The sequence below is a fragment of the Punica granatum genome, chromosome 8, assembly GCF_007655135.1.
Source record: "Punica granatum isolate Tunisia-2019 chromosome 8, ASM765513v2, whole genome shotgun sequence".
Classification (NCBI taxonomy): domain Eukaryota; kingdom Viridiplantae; phylum Streptophyta; class Magnoliopsida; order Myrtales; family Lythraceae; genus Punica; species Punica granatum.
This window is the reverse complement of record NC_045134.1, coordinates 3,083,400-3,104,146: the sequence shown is the minus strand read 5'-3', so window position 1 is coordinate 3,104,146 and position 20,747 is coordinate 3,083,400. Positions and strand designations below refer to the sequence as shown.

The 20,747-nt window shown below is 37.4% G+C and overlaps 3 protein-coding genes across 10 annotated transcripts; all 3 read left to right on the top strand.

The window, feature by feature from the left end:
• The first annotated feature begins 1,159 nt into the window (after nucleotides 1-1,159).
• LOC116187812 (leucine-rich repeat protein soc-2 homolog) lies at nucleotides 1,160-2,680 on the top strand. Its single transcript, XM_031516759.1, has one exon. The coding sequence runs from the start codon at nucleotides 1,160-1,162 to the stop codon at nucleotides 2,678-2,680; it is 1,521 nt and encodes a 506-aa protein (XP_031372619.1).
• A 2,144-nt stretch (nucleotides 2,681-4,824) lies between these two features.
• Nucleotides 4,825-20,229, top strand: LOC116187980 (superoxide dismutase [Mn], mitochondrial-like). 2 transcript variants are annotated; one of them, XM_031517056.1, is made up of 5 exons: nucleotides 4,825-5,384; nucleotides 5,449-5,574; nucleotides 18,509-18,565; nucleotides 19,097-19,174; nucleotides 19,707-20,229. In XM_031517056.1, the coding sequence occupies exons 1-5, from the start codon at nucleotides 5,283-5,285 to the stop codon at nucleotides 19,836-19,838; spliced, it is 495 nt and encodes a 164-aa protein (XP_031372916.1). In that variant the 5' UTR covers nucleotides 4,825-5,282; the 3' UTR covers nucleotides 19,839-20,229. The 2 variants fall into 2 exon arrangements, with proteins under 2 accessions (XP_031372916.1, XP_031372917.1); XM_031517057.1 differs by lacking the exons at nucleotides 18,509-18,565; nucleotides 19,097-19,174; nucleotides 19,707-20,229 and adding exons at nucleotides 5,681-5,836; nucleotides 6,286-6,363; nucleotides 6,908-7,337.
• On the top strand, nucleotides 11,716-17,642 carry LOC116187970 (TMV resistance protein N-like). Of its 7 annotated transcripts, XR_004152171.1 has the most exons (9): nucleotides 11,717-11,889; nucleotides 12,481-12,517; nucleotides 12,748-13,828; nucleotides 13,952-14,251; nucleotides 14,353-14,581; nucleotides 15,916-16,494; nucleotides 16,686-16,942; nucleotides 17,074-17,143; nucleotides 17,371-17,642. XR_004152171.1 is itself a non-coding variant. In XM_031517037.1 (8 exons), the coding sequence occupies exons 1-7, from the start codon at nucleotides 11,802-11,804 to the stop codon at nucleotides 17,100-17,102; spliced, it is 2,343 nt and encodes a 780-aa protein (XP_031372897.1). In that variant the 5' UTR covers nucleotides 11,716-11,801; the 3' UTR covers nucleotides 17,103-17,143; nucleotides 17,371-17,642. The 7 variants fall into 7 exon arrangements, 6 of the variants coding, with proteins under 6 accessions (XP_031372897.1, XP_031372903.1, XP_031372899.1 ...); XM_031517037.1 differs by lacking the exon at nucleotides 16,686-16,942 and having other exon boundaries at nucleotides 11,716-11,889; XM_031517043.1 differs by lacking the exon at nucleotides 16,686-16,942 and having other exon boundaries at nucleotides 16,057-16,494.
• Nucleotides 20,230-20,747: the final 518 nt, after the last annotated feature.

Genomic DNA, 20,747 nt, shown 5'->3' with positions numbered 1-20,747 from the left:
ACTGAATAGCAAACAAAACACAAAGAGATGATGAAGACTAACAATTTCCATGGAGAGCTCGCGAATCAATGTAAGAGGATAGAAAAAATTGAGATTTGGTAGGTTTCAATTTTCATACTTTGAAGATCGAGAATTAGAAGTGAAAGAAAAAAAAATCTAAAAGTATTGAACAACTCATCTTCACCGCTAATACCGAAGAATGATTGATTTCTAATTTTTTGTAATAATTTTCAGTTTTTTGTACTTAAAGCTCTCGTTTCCTCTCTATTCCTTGACCTCTCTCTCTCTCTCTCTCTCTCACACACACACACACAAAATTTCTGAAGATCGTCACGTATAAAAAGCTAATGAGATTAAGAGAAATATTGACACTTGTAAAGTTGAACTTCAAAGCTTTTCTTCTTCGTTACCTCTCTATTTCTTAACCTCTCTCTCTCTCTCTCAACATTTCTGAAGATCGTCACATATAAAAGGCACAAAAGTAAAACGGTGATATATGCTGATGAGCCAATGAGATTAAGAGAAATATTGACACGTGTAAAGTTAAACTTCGAGCTTATCTCCTCCTCCTTCCTTCTTCTTCTTCTTCTTCTTCTTCTTCTTATTATTATTATTATTATTATTATTATTATTATTGTTGCTGCTGCTATTGTTGTTGTTATTGTTGTTGTTGGTGGTGGGTAAATAGGGTTAATGCCCAATAAGAAAATTAACTAATAGGTATGGAGACCCTAAAAATATTGCCCAACAATATAGGGTCTAAACCACTTATCTCATTTCTTTTAAAAATTAGAAAACTTATTTCTTGTTCATAAAAACAAACACACACACGCATGCATTGTTCTCACAATATTTTTTTATACATAAAAATTTGATATGCTTGTGAGACTTCAGCACCTATCATTACATGTGTTACATATGAAATCATTTGTTGAGTTGTATCTTTCTTTTCAGATATGGACAATGCCGAATCATTTGTTGAGTTGTATCTTTCTTTTCAGATATGGACAATGCCGAATCATTTGTTGAGTTGTATCTTTCATTGTTCTCGCAATATTTTTTTATACATAAATATTTGATATGCTTGTGAGACTTCAGCACCTATCATTACACGTGTTACATATGAAATCATTTGTTAGTTGTATCTTTCTTTTTAGATATGGACAATGCCGAATCATCTCAGACAATGAAGCTTGAGGTCCTCAATTTAGATCATTGTAGAGGGCTGAAGAAGCTTCCAGATTCACTGGGAAATCTGATATTACTAGCTGAGTTGAATCTTTCAGGGACAGGAATTACTAAACTACCTGATACTATTGAGAATTTTAAAAAGCTGGCTAGGTTGAATCTATCATGGACGGGAATTACTGAACTACCTCAAACAATTGGACAACTACTGAAGCTTAAGGTCCTCAAATTATATGAATGTAAAGAGCTGAAGGAGCTTCCAGATTTATTGGGAAATTTGACATCACTGGTTGAGTTGAATCTATGGATGACAGGAATTATTGAGCTACCTGATACTATTGGGAATCTAAAAAAGCTGGTTTGGTTGAAAATACAACAGTCAGGAATCACTGAACTACCTCAGATAATTGGACGACTAGTGAAGCTTGAGGTCCTCAATTTATATGGATGTATAAAGTTGAAGAAGCTTCCAGAATCACTGGGAAAGTTGAGGTCACTGGTTGAGTTGGATCTAACATATTCAGGAATTATTGAACTGCCTGATAGTATTGGAAATCTAAAAAAGCTGGCTAGGTTGAAAATATACTATACAGGAATTACTGAACTACCTCAGGGAATTGGGGGACTAGTGAAGCTTGAGGTTCTCAATTTAGGTAGATGTATAGGGCTGAAGAAGCTTCCAGATTCAATGGGAAATCTGAGATCACTGGCTGAGTTGAATCTATCAGGGATAGGAATTATTGAACTACCTAATATTATTGGGAATCTAGAAAAGCTGAGATTGATTAACATGACAGGACTTGAGATTAAGGAGTTGCCATCCTCCATTGGGATGCTGAAGAGGCTTGAAGTGCTGAATGCTTGGGAGTGTAAATCACTCGCGGAAATTCCATCAACAATCGAGGGGCTCACCTGCTTGAGGGTGTTGAATTTAGAAGACACCAGTGTCCGCGGATTGCCGCCAAAGCTTCCCACTAGTTTGACCGAACTGCGTGTCTCATCAACTTCACTGCAAGGAGTTCTAAAAGTCTCAGAGCTGCAGAATTTAGTTGAATTGTATCTATCAGATATGGGTGATTGTTCCAATAAATCAGGCGAAACACCACATTCCCAGTTGAGGGGGATCGGGAAACAAAGTAGACTAGCGGATTTGCCTCGACTTTCTATGGAAGATGATACTGTTGGAAACCTTGGAATCGCAGAGTTGAAGTCCTTGATTTCCATCTCTTTTTGTTATTGCAAGTTGAGAAATCTCGATGGGTCTCGCCTGGCAAAAAGTCTATGTCAACTGGTTATAAAAAGTTGTTCCTTTCTCAACACTGTATCTGGTCTATTACATTTACAGAAATTGAAAAAATTGGTAGTTTCGGGCGCAACAGAGCTAGTCGAGATCCGGGAGCTGGGGGAATTGGAGTCCTTGGAATCGTTATATATTAGTGATTGTGATCACTTGAAGAGATTAGAGAACCTGTCGAAGTTGAAAAGGCATTGACGACGTCAGGGAATTGAAATCCCTGGAAGTTCTTCAGATAAACGGCGCTTTGGATGGAGGTGATTGAATTCAGCAACTCTAAACTCAACTTACTTACGAACGAAGCAGTGGATATAGAAACACAACAAATCTCCATCTTGCGGTATGTTCTGTACCTGACATGCAGGTCATACTTCCTTTATTCATCCAGACTTGCTGCATAGTGATCCACAATGTTCGTGCAGACAGTTCAAAAGATGATGGCAAGTACTCATGAGGACGTCCACAAGCGGTAAGTTTTTGACATTTAATACCCATCGGCTCTTCCATCAGGCTCCATGGCCTGGTGATCTTCCATCAGCGGCGCCTTGGAGCTGGCGACTAGCAGGGAGGTCATGAGGCAGCACTAGCGGGCCTGCATCATCGACTATACAACAAGGCCTTGTATCGGATATTGCGTCTTTGAAGATGCGGTGAAGAGGCGATTTCCCAGTATCAGGAGGTGAGGCTACAGTCCCTCTCTCCTCTCTCCTCTCTCCCGTAGCCCATAGCGCTAACCTCTGCTCCTCACTGTTCGATAGAGAGAGAGAGAGAGAGAGGAGCGGAGCCGAGCAGAGCAGACGACCGAAGAGGGTGACCAACCAAGGAAACAGAGCATTGCGGGAACGAAAATAGCAGCGGCTGAGATTGTATGCGGCGGTCGGAGTCGGCACATGAGCTCATCCTCCGATTTTGGGCTCAGAGAAGGTCCGGAAAGCATAACTCCGATCAGCAAACCGGCGCTGACTTTTTGACCAAATGAGGAGTCACCTACTTGGAGGAGCTCGAGCTCAGCTTCTCTTTCTCGGAGCTTCGACGACATCTGGAACCCTCTCCTCCTCCGCCATCTCAAGGCCGAGCGAAGTCCGCGTCTTTCACCATCGCAGAGCCCTTCCTCAGTTCCACTCCCTGAGCGCCTCAGCATCTAAAGCCGCAAGGGTGTCGAGCCAAGCAGGGAATGCAGCTGGCGCGAGGACCATTCTCGCTGTCGCCGGCTAGCGCTCTGGTCATTCAGCAAGGCGACATCACCAAGTGGTCCGTTGATGGATCCTCCAACGCAATCGTACGTACTCTTTCTCTCCCACTCTCTTTCTGATCATTACTTGTTGGTGAAGTTCTGGAGAATGGTACCGATTGCGATGAATCGTTTGCCTAATTGGTTTTATTGTTCATGAAGAAAAGTTCGTAATGTTTCTGCAGTATCGTTAGCTTCGGAGACAACATAGTTCTGCTCTGTGGATTGATTTGTCTCAGCCATATGATAATCGTATGATGTAAGAAAAGCGGTGGTGCAGATGGCGGTACTTGTCTGATAGCTTGGTCTACTCGCTGTATCATTACAAGCTGCTCTACTAACCTCAACTGATTGGGTTTTGTATTAGCCATACACCGAGCTGCAGGACCGGAGCTTTTAGAAGCTTGTTGTAGGTCCCAGAAGTCCGCCCAGGAATCTGGTGCCCTACTGGTGAAGCTAGGATCAATCAGAAAGTGTTTCCCAGATGGATCTCTGCGTGTTGTATTTGTTCTCATATTTCACTAGCAACTTTAATGCAGCATTGCAATTGATACTGATAGATCTACTTCAGTACTTGTAGCACTGAATATATGCTTGCAATGTGCAGAGGATTCAAATTGCCTGCATCCCACTTTATACACACGGTTGGCCTGATCTATGACACCGACAAAAATCCCCAAGAATCCCTTAGAAGTGCCTACAAGTACAATATTACTGTCTGCCTCCCTATAGTTATATTCATCCTAAAATGTTGTCTTTTCCATCGGTCGAGTGATTTCGCTTTTGGTGTTTCTTCTGATGGGGTGTTTTTATTGTTTTGCAATTACAGGAACAGCCTTGCCGTGGCCAAAGAGAACAACATCCAGTACATCGCGTTTCCGGCTATATCCTGCGGTGTATATGGGTATGGGGACAGTGACAAGTAGTGTATTTTGTTTCGCCTTTTCAGATCGTGGCGATTTTTATCTTGCTGCTCTGCCTGGAAACTTACTTGAAAGAACCTAATGAGGTGTTGTCTGTTTACATATGTCGTAGATATCCATAAGATGAAGCTGCCGGGGTAGCTATATCTACTGTAAAGGAGCTTTCTGATGGCTTGAAAGAGGTATCTGGTAACCTTTAAGGCTTCAATTGCTTCCAACATTCTAGTACCAATTCTTTCCCCTGCAGTGACTCCGCTGATCTTATGTTCCTCACCGATAAAGCTAACCTGTGTTCGATCTGCTTGATTAGATATCTTTCCCCCTTTTCCCTCTTAGCTGTGATGAACGATGATTACTAGGGGATAGCAACTTCTTGCAATTTCATGGAAGAATCTTTATTTGCAGGCGCACTTTGTTCTGTTCTCGGATGAAAGAAACTGCTTTACTAAAAAATTTCGCTTAAAAATATAACCTTTTTTGCTTTTTTAGCAAAGCTCAATTACGGAGGTGTCGGTGGTGCCGGCACAAGAATAATCTGCTTACTGAGTTTTATTGTTTTCTGTAATGGTGGCATTGGGGGCATTAAAGTAGAAGTTCTGATAGTGTGTTCTCTTTCATTGTTCTTTGCTCTGCTTTTGTTGAACCTATGAATTTCGTATATGTTATTGAGATGTATTTGGAAAATAAATTCTTATCCCCAGGTCATGTCAACCACTCAATCTTCTGGAAGAACCTGGCTCCTGTTCGTGTAAGTTAAATTTGCTCTGCACCAATGTCTATGATATCCCGATCTAAAGCATTAAGCTTTGCAGGAAGGAGGTGGTGAACCACTGAAAGGTTCTCTAGGTTGGGCCATTGATACACATTTTGGCTCCTTGGAGGCATTGGCTCAAAAAATGAGCGCAGAAGGTGCAGCTTTGCAGGGCTCTGGGTGGGTGGTAAGATTTGCATACTATAATTTCAATTTGTTCCCTATTCCCCTGATGAGTGATTCCGGTGGTTTAAGTTCTCTACAGCCCATCTCATTCACTGTCTTTTTTCTAGTTTTGTTTTGTGCAGTGGTTTGGCGTCGATAAAGAATTGAAGAAACTGGTTGTTGAAACCACTGCCAATCAGGTCATTTTCAAGAGACATCTGATATCAGTGTTTGGAATAGACATCATAATACTGTCCTTGATGATATTCTTGTCTATGGTATCGGTGAGTTGACTAGATATCCATATAGTCTCAATTTATTCTTTAGCAGTCTGTGATACCTGTTTTGACAGTTAGGTTAATGTTCATTTACTATGGGGAAAAAGGGTAAGAATTTCCTAGGTCATTTGTTAGTTATTGATTGCAGATATAATAAATTTTGGTTAGTTAATCCATGACTGCATTGTTGAAATTGCTGGCTATTATGTAAGAAGTCTGGGAAGCGCGATCAATGCTTTTCAGTTTCACATTCTCTTGAGTTGCCATATCGCGTTCTAATTCTTAAAAACATCGGGTGCTTTGAGGTCTAAACTAGTTCAAATGAGTAGTTACTAGCTCATGTGAGCATTCACATGTCTTTGACTGCACTTCTGATATTTAAGAATCAGAAAGCTTATGAATGTCTGTTGATGTTAATAATCAACGGAATGTCTTGGCTCTAAATCTGCTTGCAGGACCCACTAGTGACAAAAGGACCAAGTTTGGTTCCTTTAATTGGAATAGATGTCTGAGAACATGCGTACTATCTGCAGGTAATTCTAATCAATGGATGCAATTGATAACTTAGTAGTTGGTGAATTTGGTATCTGATAACCATTGCGAGTTTGATTTTTCTAAATTGATTACCCGTTGTGCAGATAAGCTCTTTATTCTTCCAAAGAGTTTGATTTTTCGAAATCGATTACCCTTTGTGCAGATAAGCCCTTTATTCTTCCAAAGAGAAACTTACCGATGATCATAAGATTGTCTCCATTGCTGTGATTGAAAAACTTACCGATGATCAAAGATTGTCTCCATTGCTATGATTGAAATACTTAAGGGTGCATTTTACATTTTCTTTTTTCAAAATTTGTTTATGTTTCTATAATTTATTTATTTAAGAAACTAGATGTTGGTCGTTTTATAAAATTCAGAGTTGTTTGGAAGGTTGTTTTTCACATAATTAAACATCAAAATCGTACTTGTCAAGGCTGGTACTGGAAATGACTCGGATGCTCTGCTGCACAAATGTCTGACTGATCTCTTGTTTAGTTAAAGCTTCTCTTACATTGATCTATTCTCCTTATCTTGCTGCAGTACAAGAATGTGAGGCCCGACTATCTGAAGAACATATGGAAGGTCATCAACTGGAAGTACGCCAGTGAAGTGTTCGAGAAAGAATGCCCTTGAGACTCGACGCATTACCTGGAGCTTCTTGCCCATTGTAAAACAGAGTGATGTGCTGAGATAGAAGAGCTGTTCCTTGTCCCTGGTGGAGGTGCTCTCAGTACAAAAACTACCCTGTTCTGATGTAGCCGTTGCTGAATAAAGTCGAGCATTTGCACCAATGTTTTGTGTTGCGTAATCTCATGAGTTTGGCTTGACATATTGCTTTTGGGTTAGGGTTCAATAGCCTGTGCCCATGCGCATTAAGATGATGTTGGGACTTAGCTTTAGGCCGACAGATGAGCTAAAAATAACTAATGTGACTTATTGGATGAATGGCAATGACGTGTAAAAAACATAATCAAGCGAGAGTGCCTATTCCAGGATCTCAGCACCAGCCAAATAGGCGCAATGTCGATTGGCCGACTTGAACCGTCTATCTGTTGAGTCATTTATCATAACAACTCATTAATCGTCTAGGTTAGCTCTGACCATCTATCTGCTGGAAGGAGCCAAAGAGGAAGAATTTGGCCTTGTCATGATGACTTTACTCGCCATTTAAAATAATTAGTTGAAAATTCGAGTGTTATCCGAGTATAAATTAAATAATTTATATTTGCAAGCAATTTGCTCAAATATTTATGCATTAATCGTGAAGTCCGTGCGTTACATGAGATAGTTCCACCATTATAAATAAAAATTAAAAAGAATTTTTTTTGGAGAATCAAAAGTGAAACAAAAATGATAAAATAAAGAACAACTTTCGCGTTTAGTGGTAAAAGAACTTACTTTTTGAGAGCTCTTATATAAGGGTAGAAATAGGGTAAATTACAAAAAAAAACCCAAGTTTTGTAAAATGTCTCAATTTTGTCCTAAATTTTGTTTTGTAAAAAAAACCATAAGTTTTCTAAAATGTCTCAAAAATGACATCCGTTATAACTTCCGTCAATTTTTGCTGCTGATGGTGGGTCCCTTTAACAGTCCACGTAGGTCACACGTAGGCAAAAATTGACGGAAGTTATAACGGAGGTCATTTTTGAGACATTTTAGAAAACTTATAGTTTTTTTTGTTACAAAACAAAACTTGGGTTTTTTTTTGTAATTTGCCCGTAGAAATACCTTTCAAGAGTTGAAAAAGAATATGAAAAAAGCAAAAAATTAGAGAAAAGCAAAAGAACGGAAAATTTCGATTGAAAATAAGATAAAAATCAAAGCATAAATTTAATTAATTCATTTTTCTTGAGAGAGACATTTTCGAGAGCCCGTGTCTAGTTGTGGACATGCTCTTTAATAGTTAAATTGACTTTTATTTATGTGTGATAATTAATATTTATTACTATCATATAGAAAATAGAAAAAAATATAATCTGATTTGTTTTCTTTTTTTTTTGGTGAACAAATCTGATTTGTTTTTTTGAAAAGAAAAGAAAAGAAAAAATATATATATATCTATAAATATTATCTAATCAATTTGTGAAAATAAATATCCGTAAAAACATATAATTCATATATACTTTTTCTTACTACATATACTGAAGGTTGTCAACTTAACCATATATTAACATATTTATATTATGTATGAATATATGCTAATATATATATTTATTTTGATGTTAATATTTATTTATGAAATACAAATTTTTATTTAAAAATTTTGAGATTATTAAATAATATCTATACATATAATAAAATCTTCTCATTATTTCAAATACGTTATGTTATATAAATTAGAAAAATTATAGAAATCAAAAATTATATTTTATGATGAGATATCTTTAAAAAATATTTTTATTAAAAATAATTCTGGAAATAAAAAATTCAAAAAATATAGAAAACTTCATATGTATCTATAAAATATTATCTAATCTATTTTTAAAAATAGATATCTATAAAACAATATAATTCATATATACATTGTTATTGTATATACTAAAAGTTGTCCACATAACCATATATTAATATATCTATAGAATGTATGAATATATTATAATATATACTTATTTTGATGTCAATATTTATGTGATGAAATATTATTTTTTATTTTCAAAAATTCAAGATTATTAAATAATATATAGATGATAAAAATCAAAAATAAGAAATCATATTTTATTATGAGATATCTTTTATAAAATATTTTTATTAAAAATAATTTCGAAAATAAAAATAAGAAAAAAAGATGAAATGGGCTTTGAATCTTTAGCATAATCTATATATTTGGAATAATTCAGAATTGAATAGAATAGATGTATGTGACCTACTAGAAGAATAAAGACAGGTGAAGCGTACCTAATTGCGATCTTATCGCGATGTGCTGACCCCGGTTTGCTAATTAAGTGCTCCAAGCATCGCGCCTGTATCGGTATCGACATCGACTTCGTCGATGAGTCTTCGAAATTGTCGGTGCTAGAGGCCGATACTTGAAAGAAACACTAGTGCAACACTCGAGACTATTGGACCGATGGATCTATTCAAATCGGACTTTCCGATTCGAATTTCCTTACACTCATACACATATATGTATAGTGCTCCATGTGTATCATATACACATATATGACACCACACACACATACGGCAACTAAGCATCATATGTTTATATATATATATATATATATATAGATATATCATACACACCCATATATATCACGCACACCCATATATATATATATATATATTGTTCACATACGCCTATAGTTTCATATGCATGATATGCATATACAAAACTACACACACGACCATTCATCCCCACTCTCAAGTCACATCAGCTCTTACAGGCTCTCTCGCCGCGTCACATTTTCAATTTAATTATGTGAATAATATATTCAATAACATATATTAAATTTCTTATTTGGACTTAATTATGGGAAATCTTGATACTTGATGTATCTTTTGGTTATTTTAAATAGCATATAAATAGTAAAAGAATTACAATAAAAATATATAATAATGCATATATTTCTATTTCAATTACATATTCTTATGAAAATTTAAATATTATTTTTATTTTTATTAAACTTATATATCTTTTTAGTTAATTATAATATATATTTTATACCGTTCAATTTCTTCAACAAGCAACAATATTTTGATACTCGAAGTACGACAATTTCTTTTATTTCTTCACTATTTGTTCGGATCTCCCCAAATAGCGCTCCAAGTTCAAGTGTCAAAAGATTTGATCAAGTCAATAGATGCTACAATAAAATGAGATAACTTCTTATGCAAGAAAGGATCCAATTTTTTCTTATATATTTGGGTTAGAAATTCTGATACACTTTTAAATTTTCTTTAGGGGTTTTGTAAGGATGTCGATTACCATATTTTTTTTTGGTGAATGATATCGATATGTATGTTAAAAATGAGAAAATATAGCACGAAATATTAGATGTTGATTATTTTTTATATTTTGTACAAAATAATTACTTTTTGTATAATTATTACATTTTATTATTTATAAAATTTCCGTCGCAACTCTCAAATTTTCGTCTAGTATGATATGATAGAATGTGGGATCCGAAGCTTATGAGAGAAGAGACGTTGACACTTGTTGGGAAAGAGAGGGGAGAAAATAATAGTGTATAAATAATATTATCCGTCAAATCTTATTATTTTTTATAAATCATATCATTTTTCGGTGAATAAATCATATCATATTTAAATTAAGAATAAGGGATAATTTTGATTACTTGATTGGTGAAATTCAATTACCACCAATCATGTATATTTAATAATAATATAGTACATAACAATTATATTTCATTAGCATGAATGTCCCGTCTATTAACTGAAATCCTATTTTAAGGAATCTTTGAGGGACAGAACAATTATTGACGCAAAAGCCCGTTTCCATATCAGTAAGTCTTCTTATTCTTCCAAGTCCCACATCAAGAACAATAGACACGAAAGGTAGGTCCTCCAAATTTTGACCTCTCAACCCCAATTCAATGGTTCGTATCAAAATGCTGCATGACATTGAACTGAATACTATAATTAATTCGGGAAAGGACATCCCGACCCTTACATACAATCCGACCGTTAAGTGTTCCAAGCAAAGAGAAGGCACCTCCGATTGGTCTGAGAGATCCCTGGCCCCTCATCCGCCGTAAAGTGACTCCAGTTTTGCTAGGACGGCCAAGGGAGGTCGAGTTCTTTTGGCCCGCCTCACGAAACACGGCGGCTTTTGCATGCATGATCTTGGTCTTATTACGTGCATGTGAAACTAAAGATTACTATAATTGTTTGCTCTAATTAAAAAGTTAGACTTGGAGGTAAATATAACAGTCTGGTATGTTATCTATTTTTATGCTTGGTATAGGCATTGGGTAGGTAAATGGGATTACTGGAGTTATGGTATATTGCAGTGATATTCATTGTTATCGGATATCACCATCATTGGACACGGGAAAACGCATGCGATAGGTTATATGTCCCGGAACCAAACACTACGTATGGATGTTGTTCCGATGAATGTCTCTTACTGTCTCCCATTAACCGAATGCACAACCGATCGTAGTCTCTTGCTCGTGCAAGATAGATAACCGGGAAGTGTAGAGGCGAGATCTAAGAAAAGGAAGTGGGAGTCAAAGCGCACACGCACGTACCATATACATGACATGCACTGGCAGCTCAGTTGACAAGTAGAGAGGCGTTCCATTGGAAAGTCGGTCGACCCAAAGAATAGTAGTTATGCACCAAAATTGAAACCAAAGAGAAATCACCACCAAAATATTTTAAGACCTCGGTAAGTAGCTAATGCCACTGATAACCATTCAGAAAGCTTGTTAATGTCTGTTGATTTTATAATCAATGGAATATCTTGGCTCTAAATATGTCTGCAGGACCCATTATTGACAAAAGAACCAAGTTTGGTTCCTTTAATTGGAATAGATGTCTGGGAACACGCGTGCTATCTGCAGGTAAATTTTAATCGATGGATGCAATTGATACCTGGTACGCTTTTCAACAATTGCGAGTTTGATTTTTCTTAATTGATTACCCTTTGTGCAGATAAGCTCTTTATACTTCCAAAGAGGAACTTACTGATAATTATAAGACTGTTTCCATTGCTATGATTGAAAAAAACTCAGGGTGCATTTTATTTTTTTCTTTTTCCAAAACTTGTTTCAGTCTCTATTATCTTTTTTTTTTAAGAAACTAGATGTTACTTGTTTTATAAAATTCGAAATTGTTTGGAAGGTTATTTTCACATAATAAAATAGAAAATTCAGACCGACAAATAAGATACGAAATAGCTAATATGGCTTGTTGAATGAATGATAATGACACGTAAAAACATAATCGCGTGAAATTGCCTTATACCCAGATCTCGGAACCAACCAATGGATTGGCCAACTTGAACCATGTGTCTATTGTTTCATCTACCGTAGCGGAACAACTGATTAATCTTCTAAGATTAGCTCTGACATCGTTATGACTTCCGTGAAATTGCTTGGCTCCTACATCATCTACCAACCTGCAATTTCTGGAAAATGGGTTCGGATGAAAAGCTGGAAAAATCAAGGGATGGGAACTGATGGGTCAAGGGTAAAATTCTTATCACTGAACTTTCTAATTCTTCTAACTGTTATTGTTTTCTGGCTTTCTTGACATTCTACAGTCAGTTTGAAAAAGGGAGAAATAATTCACAAAGAACTATCGATGATCGTCAAGCTGGAAAAATCAAGGGATGGGAACTGATGGGTCAAGCTGTTGATCTCAATATAAAATTAATACATCTCTCTCTCTCTCTCTCTCTCTCTCTCTGTGTTTGGCAGCTATGGAGAATTTGCTAGGTCCTTTGCCAGAGAGGTTTCCATGAAGTTGAAGGTGAAGCATAAATGTGTGACGGACTATCTAGTCCAAAGGGATGATCAAGTGGAAGGTCTCATGGAGCTTTTAGATATTGAATCAACTGAAGTACGTTTTGTTGGGATCCATGGGATGGGCGGGATTGGAAAAACTACTCTAGCCAAGCTTGTCTTCAATAAGCTCTTGGGTCGTTTTGAGAAGTGTAGCTTCCTTGCTGATGTTCGAAGTAAGGGTATTGAACTTTTGCAGAAACAACTGCTGGACAATCTTGGTCTCGGATCAGGGGAAATTATGGATGTGGATGATGGGATCATAAGGATGAGAGAAAGACTTGCCCATAAGAAAGTTCTAATTGTTCTTGATGATGTAGATCACAGGAATCAGATACAGAAGCTAGCGGGGGATGCTAGTTGGTTCGGTTCTGGAAGCAGAATTCTTATCACTACCCGGGACCAGCGTGTTGTACAGAGATTTCACATTTTGGAAGTGGAGGAAATGAAACCTGAAGAAGCTCTTCGACTTTTCAGCATGCATGCCTTTGAAAAGGACTCCCCTCCGAACGGTGACTACCTCAGACTCGCAAAGGAGGCTATTAAAAGTAGCGGCCGACTTCCTTTGGCTTTGGAGGTCATAGGTTCATTTCTTCGGGACAAGCGTCCTAAAGAATGGGTTGACACAATCAACAGGTTGGAGAGGGTACCTCACCCAGATGTCCAAGAAAAGCTAAAGATTAGCTATGACGCTTTAGATGATAGGACAAAACAGATATTTCTCGACATTGCGTGTTTTTTCATCGACCATGACAAAAGATATCCGAGTTACATGTGGGAAGCTTGTGATTTCGAACCAAAGATGGAGCTGAAAGTGTTCGTCCACCTGTCCATGGTAAAAATCATAAAATACTTCGGAATGAAAAAATTATGGATGCACGATCAGCTGTGGGACCTCGGAAGGAAAATCATCACTAATGAGAGTCTCAAGGACATTGTAAGGCGCAGCAGATTATGGAGGCCCGAGGATGCTTTAAAAGTGCTCCAGCAAGACGAGGTAAAAAGAAATTGGAGAAAGCAAAAAAAATTAAATTTAGATACATTTTCTGAGTAGACTTCCCGCTTTGCTATTGCAACAATGGTTCTTTGCTATTCCTCACTGACTTCACATTCTTCACAGGACAAACCAAACATTGAGATGCTGCGCGTTCGCTCTTTTGATTACTCAGAAGATGCGGGAGATGGATACATCTTAACGCAGAAAGAACTTTCAAGTCTCCGAAGCTTGAGATATCTGGAATGCTCTGGAGCAAACTTTTCAGGACGCCTGGAGCATCTTCTGCCGAAGCTAATGTGGCTTTCTTGGCGACGTTGTCCTGAGAAATTCATGGGAACTGGTTTATGCTTGGGGAATCTTGTCATTCTTGACCTCTCGTGCAGTTCTATAAGCGAAACTTGGGGTGGATGGAACCAGATTGGGGTAAAGTCTCACATATAGCAGTCGGTACATCCACTCATTTTGTCTCCTAAGTACAATGTACAATTGCCTATCTGACGTTATGATATTCACTTGTTTTGCAGACGGGAAACAGCTTGAAAGTTCTCGACCTTCGCAATTGCCATTGCTTGACAAAAACGCCCGATTTGTCTAAGTATTCGACTCTAGAGAGGTTGATTCTTTGCCAATGCACGAACCTGGTTGAAATACATCCATCGATCGGTAAGTTGAGATGCCTAAAAGAATTGGATCTCGAGTTTTGCTTTTCTCTGGAAGGCTTGCCCGAAGAATTGTGTTGTCCAGAATTAATTGGTAATCTCCAAATCCTTGCTGTCGTTTGATATATCTTGTTAGGCAATGTGATATCCCATATATTTTTTCAGTGCACTAATATCTTGAATTTTTACGTGCACAGATTAGAATGTGATGTCTTTTTTTTCATCTAGTCAATTAAATTATATGCCATATGCTTATTCCAAACTATAATAAATCACAATTTACAATCAATAAAGATATATATTATATTAGGTATATATGACTATGTTAATTGAATTTCACCGATAAAGTAAGTAAAAACATATAGTTGTATCATAAGTATAAATATATATTGAATAGATCCACCTAGGAAATAAATTATGAATAAAAAATTATAAAGAAAAATTCCGAGCATGACAAGATGAAAGTATAAAAGCAATATATGAGATTGATGGACTACGTGCTAATCAATTGTCAGCAAAAAAAAAAAAAAAAAAAAAAACACGGGCATCTCATCTACAGAAACTATCAAGGATCAATTATAGACACTGAATAGCAAACAAAGCACAAAGAGATGACGAGGACTAACAATTTCCATGGAGAGCTCGCGAATCAGTGTAAGAGGATGGAAAAAACCTGAGATTTGGTAGGTTATTTTTCGTACTTTGAAGATCGAGAATTAGAAGTGAAAGAAAAAAAAACTAAAAGTATTGAACAACTCATCTTCACTTCTAATATCGAAGAATGATTGATTTCTAATTTTTTGTAATAATTTTCAGTTTTTTGTACTTAAAGCTCTCGTTTCCTCTCTATTCCTTGACCCCTCTCTCTCTCTCTCTCACACACACACACACACACAAAAAATTTCTGAAGATCGTCACGTTTAAAAAGCACAAAAGTGAAGCGGTGATATATGCTGATGAGCTAATGAGATTAAGAGAAATATTGACACTTGTAAAGTTAAACTTCAAGCTTATCTTGTTATTATTATAATTATAATTATTATTATTATTATTGATGGGTTAATAGGGTTAAAGCCCTATATGAAAATTAGCTACTACGATGGCGGGGTATGGAGACCCTGGAAATATCGCCCAACAATATAGGTCTAAACCACTGATCTCATTAATTTTAAAAAATAGAAAAACTTGTTCATAAAAGCAGACACTTATTTATATATATATATATATATATATATATGTTATAAATTGTGAGGAGTCAGGTGGAGGGAAAACGTTGGATGGTGGATCCATGAAATAGAGAGACACTTGCATTGCTCTCGCAATATTTTTTTATACATAAAAATTTGATATGCTTGTGAGACTTCGGCGCATATCATTACACGTGTGTTACATATGAAATCATTTGTTGAGTTGTATCTTTCTTTTTAGATATAGACACTGCCAAATTACCTCAGAGAATTGGACGACTAGGGAAGCTTGAGATCCTCAATTTATATAAATGTAGATCGCTGGAGGAAATTTCAGATTCACTGGGGAATCTAAGATCACTATCTGATTTGGATATGTTAGGGACACGAATTACTGAACTACCTGATACTATTGGGAATCTAAAGAAGCTGGCTAGGCTGGATCTATCGGAGACACGAATTACTGAACTACCTGATTCTATTGGGAATCTAAAGAAGTTGAGAGTGATCAAGATGGCAGGAATTGAGATTAAGGAGTTGCCGTCCTCCATCGGGATGCTGAAGAGGCTTGAAGTGCTGGATGCTGAGCGGTGTGAATCACTCGCAAAGATTCCATCAACAATCGGGGGGCTCACCTGCTTGAGGGTCTTGAATTTAAAAGAAACCAGTGTCTGTCGATTGCCGCCAAAGCTTCCCACCAGTTTGATCGAACTACATGTCTCATCAATTTCACTGCCAAGATTGTATCCATCAGGCCAAATACGACCTTCCAAGTTGAGGGGGGTCGCGAAGCTTCACAAAATAGCGGATTTGACATTGGGTATGAACATCACTTCCATTTCTAAGAAGTTCAGTTCCCTCTCTCAGCTACAGCAACTTGATTTGATATGCGCACATTTGCAATCTTGCCCACCTCTTCCATCCAGCCTGTTGAGCTTGACTCATTATAGACTTGTAGAAAGGACCAAACTGCCACAACTTTCTAATTTGAAAAGTCTGTCATGTTTACAGTTGTACACTTGCTCTATGGAAGATGATACTGTTGGAAACCTTGGAATCGCAGAGGTGGACTCCATGAGTTACATCTATTTTCAGTATTGCAAGTTGAGAAATCTCGATGGGTTTCGCCTGCCAGAAAGTCTATGTACACTGGATATATTTAATTGTCCCTCTCTCAAGACTGTATCTGCTCTATCACATTTAAAGAACTTGAAAGGATTATATCCTTTCAAGACTGTATCTCCGGTTATATCCTGCGGTGTATATGGGTATGGGGACAGTGACAAGTAGTGTATTTTGCTTCGCCTTTTCAGATCGTGGCGATTTTTATCTTGCTGCTCTGCCTGGAAACTTACTTGAAAGAACCTAATGAGGTGTTGTCTGTTTACCTATGTTGTAGATATCCACATGATGAAGCTGCCGCGGTAGCTATATCTACTGTAAAGGAGTTTTCGGATGGCTTGAAAGAGGTATCTGGTAACCTTTTAAGGCTTCAATTGCTTCCAACATTCTAGTACCAATTCTTTCCCCTGCAGTGACTCCGCCGATCTTATGTTCCTCGCCGATAAAGCTAACCTGTGTTTGATCTGCTTGATGAGATATCTTTCCCCTTTTTCCCTCTTAGCTGTGATGAACGATATGATTACTGGGGGGATAGCAACTCGTTGCAATTTCATGGAAGAATCTTTATTTGCAGGTGCACTTTGTTCTGTTCTCGGACGAGATTTATGATGCTTGGTCAAGCAAAGCAAAGGAGCTTCTTCAGAATTAAAATGGATAGCTCATCATGGACCGATTGGCCGTGTATTGAAGAAGAGGAGCTCCTCGTGCTCTGTTTCAATGAGTGCAGAACTAGTGAATAATCACGGATTGGCTCTTGTTGGGCTCTGCAGCCTGGTGACTTTTTTGCTCCCCGATCTTCCCTACGACTACGGTGCCCTGGACCCTACGACTACAGTGCCCTGGAGCCGGCGATCAGCGGCGAGATCATGCAGCTCCACCACCAGAAGCACCACCAGGCATACATCACCAACTACAACAAGGCCCTTGAGCAGCTCGAGCTGGCCATGTCTAAGGGCGATGCCCCCTCCGTCGTCAAGCTCCAGAGCGCCATCAAGTTCAACGGAGGAGGTTCGGATTCCCATCTTCTTAGGCCTACGTTTGTTTGACTCAGCGTGTTCTCAATTTTTCAATTTTGCCTCAAGAGCCTAAATAGTTCAACCGAGGATAGTGCCAATCATAGGAGTTACAGTTTTCTTATCTTTCTATTGAGCTGAGATGGACAAACAAAATCCGAGGAAAGGATGACAGGGAATGTTCGACTGAACTATCCGAATGCTAAGACGTTCTCGTTAACAGAGCTGAAAGAAACTGCTTTACTAAAAAATTTCGCTTAAAAAATGTAACCTTTTTTGCTTTTCTAGCAAAGGTCGATTACGGAGGTGTCGGTTGTGCCGGCACAAGAATAATCTGCTTACTGAGTTTTATTGTTTTCTGTAATGGTGGCATTAGGGGCATTAATGTTCGTGTAAGTTAAATTTGCTCTGCACCAATGTCTAGGATATCCCGATCTAAAGCATTAAGCTTTGCAAGAAGAAGGTGGTGAACCACCACAAGGTTCTCTAGGTTGGGCCATACACATTTTGGCTCCTTGGAGGCATTGGCTCAAAAAATGAGCGCAGAAGGTGGAGCTTTGCAGGTCTCTGGATGGGTGGTAAGATTTGCATATTATAATTTCAATTTGTTCCCCATTCGCATGATGAGTGACTCCGGTGATTTAAGTCCTCTACTGCCCATCTCATTCACTGTTTTTTTTCTAGTTGTGTTTTGTCCAGTGGCTTGGCGTCGATAAAGAATTGAAGAAACTGGTTGTTGAAACCACTGCCAATCAGGTAATTTTCAAAAGACATCTGATATCAGTCTTTGGAATAGACATCATAATACTGTCCTTGATGATATTCTTGTCTAGGGCATCGGTGAGTTGGCTAGATATCCATATAGTCTCAATTTATTCTTGAGCAGTCTGTGATATCTGTTTTGACCGTTAGGTTAATGTTCATTTACTACAGGGAAAAAGGGTAAGAATTTCCTAGGTCATTTGTTAGTTATTGGTTGCAGGATATAATTAAGTTTTGGTTAGTTAATCAATGACTGCGTTGCTGAAATTGCTGGATATTATGTAAGAAGTCTGGGAAGCGATCCATGCTTTTCAGTTTCACTTTCTCTTGAGTGCCATATCGCGTTCTAATTCTTAAAAACATTGGGTGCTTTGAGTTCTAAACTGGTTCAAACGAGTAGTTATTAGCTCATGTGAGCACTCACATGCCTTTCACTGCACTTTTGATATTTAAGAATCAGAAAGCTTATTAATGTCTGTTGATGTTATAATCAACGGAATGTCTTGGCTCTAAATCTGCTTGCAGGACCCACTAGTGACAAAAGGACCAAGTTTGGTTCCTTTAATTGGAATAGATGTCTGGGAACATGCGTACTATCTGCAGGTAATTCTAATCGATGGATGCAATTGATAACATTAGTGGTTGGTGAATTTGGTATCTGATATGCTTTTCAACCATTGCGAGTTTGATTTTTCTAAATTGATTGCCCTTTGCGCAGATAAGCACTTTATTCTTCCAAAGAGTTTGATTTTTCTAAATTTATTACCCTTTGTGCAGATAAGCTCTTTATTCTTCCAAAGAGGAACTTACCGATGATCATAAGATTGTCTCCATTGCTATGATTGAAAAACTTACCGATGATCAAAGATTGTCTCCATTGCTATCATTGAAAATCTTTAGGGTGCATTTTACATTTTCTTTTTTCAAAATTTGTTTATGTTTCTATAATTTATTTATTTAAGAAACTAGATGTTGCTTGTTTCATGAAATTCAGAGCTGTTTGGAAGGTTGTTTTTCACATAATTAAACATCAAAATCATACTTGTCAAGGCTGGTACTGGAAATGACTCGGATTCTCTGCTGCACAAATGTCTGATCGATCTCTTGTTTAGTTAAAGCTTCTCTTACATTGAAGTACAAGAATGTGAGGCCCGATTATCTGAAGAACATATGGAAGGTCATCAACTGGAAGTATGCCAGTGAAGTGTTCGAGAAAGAATGCCCCTTGAGACTCGACGCATTACCTGGAGCTTCTTGCCCATTGTAAAACAAAGTGATGTGCTGTGATAGAAGAGCTGTTCCTATACCATAATCAAGCGAGAGTGCCTATACCAGGATCTCAGCACCAATCAAATAGGCGTGTTGTCGATTGGCCGACTTGAACCATCTGTCTGTTGAGTCATTTATCGTAACAACTCATTAATCTTCTAGGTTAGCTTTGACATTATCGCGATTTCCATGAAATTGCCCAGCTCCTGCATCATCATCTCACAACCAGCAATTTCCTAGGAAATCGCGCAGCTCCTACATCATCATTTCACAGCCAGCAATTTCTTGAAAATGGGTTCGGCAAAAAAGCCACACTTTGTCAAAAAGTCGAGTACACGCGTTTTCCTTTTTCCTGGAAGGAACCAAAGAGGAAGAATTTGGCCTTGAAATGATGACTTTACTCGCTATTTAAAATAACTAGTTAAAGATTTGAACGTTGCACTGGCATAAATTAAATAATTTTTATTTGCAGGATATAATCAAGTTTTGGTTAGTTAATCAATGACTGCGTTGCTGAAATTGCTGGATATTATGTAAGAATGAAAAACTTCGATAAAAAATGAGACAAAAATCAAAATATAAATTTAATCAATTCATTTGCATCTAGATAGATATATAGTTTCGAGAGCTCGAGTCTAGTTGTAGACGTGTTCTTTGATAACTGAATAGGTTTCTATTTATGTGTGTGATAAATCATATTTATAACTATCATATAGAAAATAGATAAAATATAATCTTATTTGTTTTCTTTTTTTCGGTGAACAAATCTGATTTGTTCTTTGAAAAGAAAAAAAAAAATATATATATAGGGTAAATTGCACTGGTGGTCTAAAATGTTTTACAAATATTTCATTATGGTTCAAAAAGTTTTTTTCGCTATATGATGGTACAAAATGTTTCAAAGTTG

Bases quoted from the DNA above. Each gene is read 5' to 3' on its own strand.
- LOC116187980 (XM_031517056.1), top strand. From the start codon at position 5,283: ATGAATTTCGTATATGTTATTGAGATGTATTTGGAAAATAAATTCTTA. The intron at 5,385-5,448 runs GTAAGTTAAATT...TAAGCTTTGCAG, and splicing joins AGAACCTGGCTCCTGTTCGT to GAAGGAGGTGGTGAACCACT. The intron at 18,566-19,096 runs GTAATTTTCAAA...ATCTGCTTGCAG, and splicing joins TTGAAACCACTGCCAATCAG to GACCCACTAGTGACAAAAGG.
- LOC116187812 (XM_031516759.1), top strand. From the start codon at position 1,160: ATGGACAATGCCGAATCATCTCAGACAATGAAGCTTGAGGTCCTCAAT.
- LOC116187970 (XM_031517037.1), top strand. From the start codon at position 11,802: ATGTCTGCAGGACCCATTATTGACAAAAGAACCAAGTTTGGTTCCTTT. The intron at 12,518-12,747 runs GTAAAATTCTTA...TGTGTTTGGCAG, and splicing joins TGGGAACTGATGGGTCAAGG to CTATGGAGAATTTGCTAGGT. The intron at 13,829-13,951 runs GTAAAAAGAAAT...CATTCTTCACAG, and splicing joins AAGTGCTCCAGCAAGACGAG to GACAAACCAAACATTGAGAT.